Source organism: Arachis ipaensis, chromosome B02 (assembly GCF_000816755.2).
Source record: "Arachis ipaensis cultivar K30076 chromosome B02, Araip1.1, whole genome shotgun sequence".
Taxonomy (NCBI): domain Eukaryota; kingdom Viridiplantae; phylum Streptophyta; class Magnoliopsida; order Fabales; family Fabaceae; genus Arachis; species Arachis ipaensis.
The window spans coordinates 93584088-93587662 of record NC_029786.2 but is presented as its reverse complement, the minus strand read 5'-3'; the positions used below and the strand labels follow the sequence as shown (position 1 = coordinate 93587662).

Sequence of the window (3575 nt, the reverse complement as noted above, 5' to 3'; positions counted from 1 at the left end):
CATTTCTTTTTTTATAAAATCTTTTAAAAAATTCACTTAATTTAAAAAAAAAAAAAACCCACTCAAATAAATTCTTAATTTTATTATGGTTAAAACTTCCATGTTCAAAACAGCTTTTTATAAAGTTAACTGAAATAACTATTGAAGTTGCAATCACCAAAGAGTGCATATCTGACTGCATATACTAACAAGTTTTGTAACGGGGAGGGTTCAAAACTGAGAACATATTATAAAAAGTTGAAAACTACGTGAAAAACTAAAACCAATGATTTCTGATTATTCTGAATCAATTATTTGCCTTAGAGGCTTACAGTGTATACATAACACAAATTACAAAAAGACTAAAAAAATTATGATCTCTGTAGCATTCAGTTAGCATCCAGTTTGTATGCTCGAATTCGTGTCTGGAAACTTTGTTGAACCTAACATCTTTTCTGGTACCTCCGGCAATCCGCTACCTGACGGTCTTACGGCCAGACAGAACCTTAAATACCGTTGACGTATCGTGGATTCGCTATTCTTCTGCTAACAAGGTCCCTCAACTCAATTTCACCAGGGAACCTCTTCTGCTGCAGCTTGGAGAAAATCTAAGATGTTCAAAGAAACAAGATCATCATGGAAAGTATGAGAAGTTTAATATGCTATGAACCTAACTGCTTTCATAGTTCTATATTACTTGATGTGTTTCCTGTTAGCATTAGCAGCTACAGATTACATGCAATCATCGTTAACAATCGCATTATCCCCCTATTGATTCCTAACAAAACTATCACCAGTTTAAAATTCGTTCATAGGAAATGAAAACCTCTAGCAAGGTTATCAAACTGGTTAGTTAACTCATAAGTCTCCAAATTGAGTTCACGAATCAAGTTTGCTAAGTTTTATGAGTTTAGATGAGTTATCGAGTTTGATTCGCTTGAACTTCAGCATAGTCCTTGAGAACTAAAAATGTTGGGTCAAGTTAGTCCTTTCTGATAAGAAGCATTTGTAAGAGACTAATCTATTCCTGCATAGAACCGATTTGACCCACAATTTTTACTTTAAGGAACTATGCCGGAGGTTTTCAGTCCTCGTGGACAAATTCGTTCTAGTGATGCTTTGTTCCGGTACCAACCACGGACTTTTACACTAAATTAATACTAATTAATTTGAAGCACTAAGCATAAGTCCATGACCAAGGACTTACCAAGTCACCATTGCAATATACTTCAAAAGCACCAGAACTCTGTAAGAAAGACTGAAGGAAGTTCCCGAGAAGCCAAATGCTTGCCATGCTTCCAAACCTGTTGGCACGCAAAGAATAGTACCATGGTGGAGGAGTTATTCCCAACCTTGGGAATATCTGCTCTCCTGCAGATATTGTTATAATAAGTCCGAGTTGCACCACCGGTACTACTTTGCTGAGAAGTCGCTTCGGAAGTGGAGCGGGATAGTTAGCCAAAACAACATTGATCCCAGGGAATTCTGCCTCCAACATGTTCTTAACCGTTACTGCATTTCCCCTACGGAAAAGGTCATGAATATTACACACCAAAAGGTTAAGGTTTAGGACTTGTTATGCTTTAAAAAATGTGGATTCCACAAATTAAACTAATTATCAATGAATGCAGCTCCTAACAAAACTTGGTTAAGAACATCAGATCCAAAATCCAAAGTTTAGTCCGTTTTGTGATCATTTACATTTGTTAGATTTTCACATTCTCATGGAGATTCTAATGCCACAAAAAAAGAAATAAGAATTTTAATACACTTCAAAGATGTCAAAATGAGAACAGGGTTTTCCGTCTAATTGTTCAAATAACCACTAAACAAATAAATCTAACTTAGGGACAAGTAATTTCCAATGGATGTTGTGATTCTAATAAATAAATAATTAACACTAAACCTCATCAAGACTTTCCTTAATTTAGCTGCCAAAAACAGTGATATCTACACACAATTTTATTCCAAAAGACCCACATATATTAAATTAGAACTCATCATCCATCAACTAAATTAAAAAAGTAAGATCAAATAAAATAAAGAGCTACTAGAAATTGGACAAACTTGTAGGAACATGAAGTGCAGAAGTCAATGTTTACAGCGTTGCCAACACCAATTGGGCCAATACCACTCTGTTTCTGCATTTTGAATAAGAAAAAAAAAACAGCATATCAGAAAAATCTTTTACAGAATAAAAACAAAAAAGAACAAAACTTTGCATGACCCATATAAACAAAATAGTAAATTTAGAACTGGGAAATTGAGGGGTGCAAATGAAGAAAATAAAAAATGAAAAAAGAGAACCTGGGTAGGGAATTCGAGGAGGGGTTCCTGAATATGGGTGGTGGTTTGAGGGTTATTAGGTTGAGTTGAAGGGGGGTGGTGGTGGTGGTGGTGATGTGATGTTGGTTTAGAAGGCGGTGGAGGAGAGAAGAGGTTGAAAACATCTGAGAAGAACAAGAAGATTGGTAACCCAACAAGGAGAATTTGGGTTCGATCCATGATTGCAAACAGAGGAAGAGAGAGAAAGAGAGAAACAGAATGTGATGATCTAACAAGTGGTGTTTTGTTTTGGTGTTTTTGTGAAATTGTCTTAGCTAACACCCTCGCAGCCCAAACGAGGTAAATTGTCTTTCGGAGTTTTATATGTTGCCACTGTTGAAGCGGATTTTAACCGCCGGCTAATTTTTCTTTTTTTCGAAAACTCATGTTTGAGTGCCATTAAGTTAACGTGATCAAGAGCATTGAATTCAAGATGAGAGAATTTCGACATAATGAAAATTTGTTACTTGAGTCTTCCTAAAAATTTGATCAGAGTCTCGTGCTAACGTGTTGTAAAATAAATAAAAGATATATTAAATATAAAATAAAGATGTATAAATAGAAGACTCTAACATTAATATAATTAGCTCAATAATGATTTATATATATATAAAGATAGAAAGAAGTATTAAAAATAAAGAGAGAGAGAATTGTATTTGTTTATTGTTACTGTGTATAAAGCCTAAGTTCGTTCCTCTATTTATACAAGTTCAAGATTCACTTTTTCAAAGGTTGGAAAGCATGCACCGCACATTCTTTAATACCTGTACTTTCCAATAGTACTTGAATGGAGGAAAGAATAATGCTGAGTAGACATTGAATGGATATGGACATCCATATCGTAACACTCCCCTTGGATGTCCATTTAGGATTATGCCTCGTTAAAACCTTACTAAAGAAAATCCAATGGGAAAAAAACTTTAGTGAAGGAAAAAGAGTACAATATCCTTTGTGATGGGGACTGCCTCATTAAAAACCTTGTCAAGAAAAACCCAATGGGAAAAAAACCTGACCAAGAAAAAAAGAGTACAGTCTCCCCCTCTTGCCGACATCATTTAATGTCTCGAAATCGGCGCATCCCAATCTCATGTACTAATCTTTCAAAGGAGGATTTTGGGAGTGACTTTGTAAATAAATCTGCCAGATTGTCACTTGAACGGATCTGTTGGACATCAATTGTCCCTTGATTTTGAAGGTCATGAGTGAAGAAGAATTTGGGAGAAATATGCTTTGTTCTATCACCTTTGATGTATCCACCCTTAAGTTGAGCA

At 35.3% G+C, this 3575-nt stretch overlaps 1 protein-coding gene across 1 annotated transcript; it reads right to left on the bottom strand.

The window, feature by feature from the left end:
• On the bottom strand, nt 202-2618 carry LOC107625759 (selT-like protein). The gene is made up of 4 exons (XM_016328464.2): nt 2287-2618; nt 2047-2120; nt 1187-1502; nt 202-587 (listed from the first exon to the last, which is right to left on the bottom strand). Exons 1-4 carry the CDS (start codon nt 2482-2484, stop codon nt 486-488), a joined length of 690 nt encoding a protein of 229 aa, XP_016183950.1. The 5' UTR covers nt 2485-2618; the 3' UTR covers nt 202-485.

Excerpts from the sequence above, each read along its gene's own strand:
- LOC107625759 (XM_016328464.2), bottom strand. The coding sequence starts at position 2,484 with ATGGATCGAACCCAAATTCTCCTTGTTGGGTTACCAATCTTCTTGTTC. Across the intron at positions 2,121-2,286 it reads TCCTCGAATTCCCTACCCAG|AAACAGAGTGGTATTGGCCC; the intron begins GTTCTCTTTTTT and ends TTCAAAATGCAG. Across the intron at positions 588-1,186 it reads TATATTGCAATGGTGACTTG|ATTTTCTCCAAGCTGCAGCA; the intron begins GTAAGTCCTTGG and ends TGAACATCTTAG.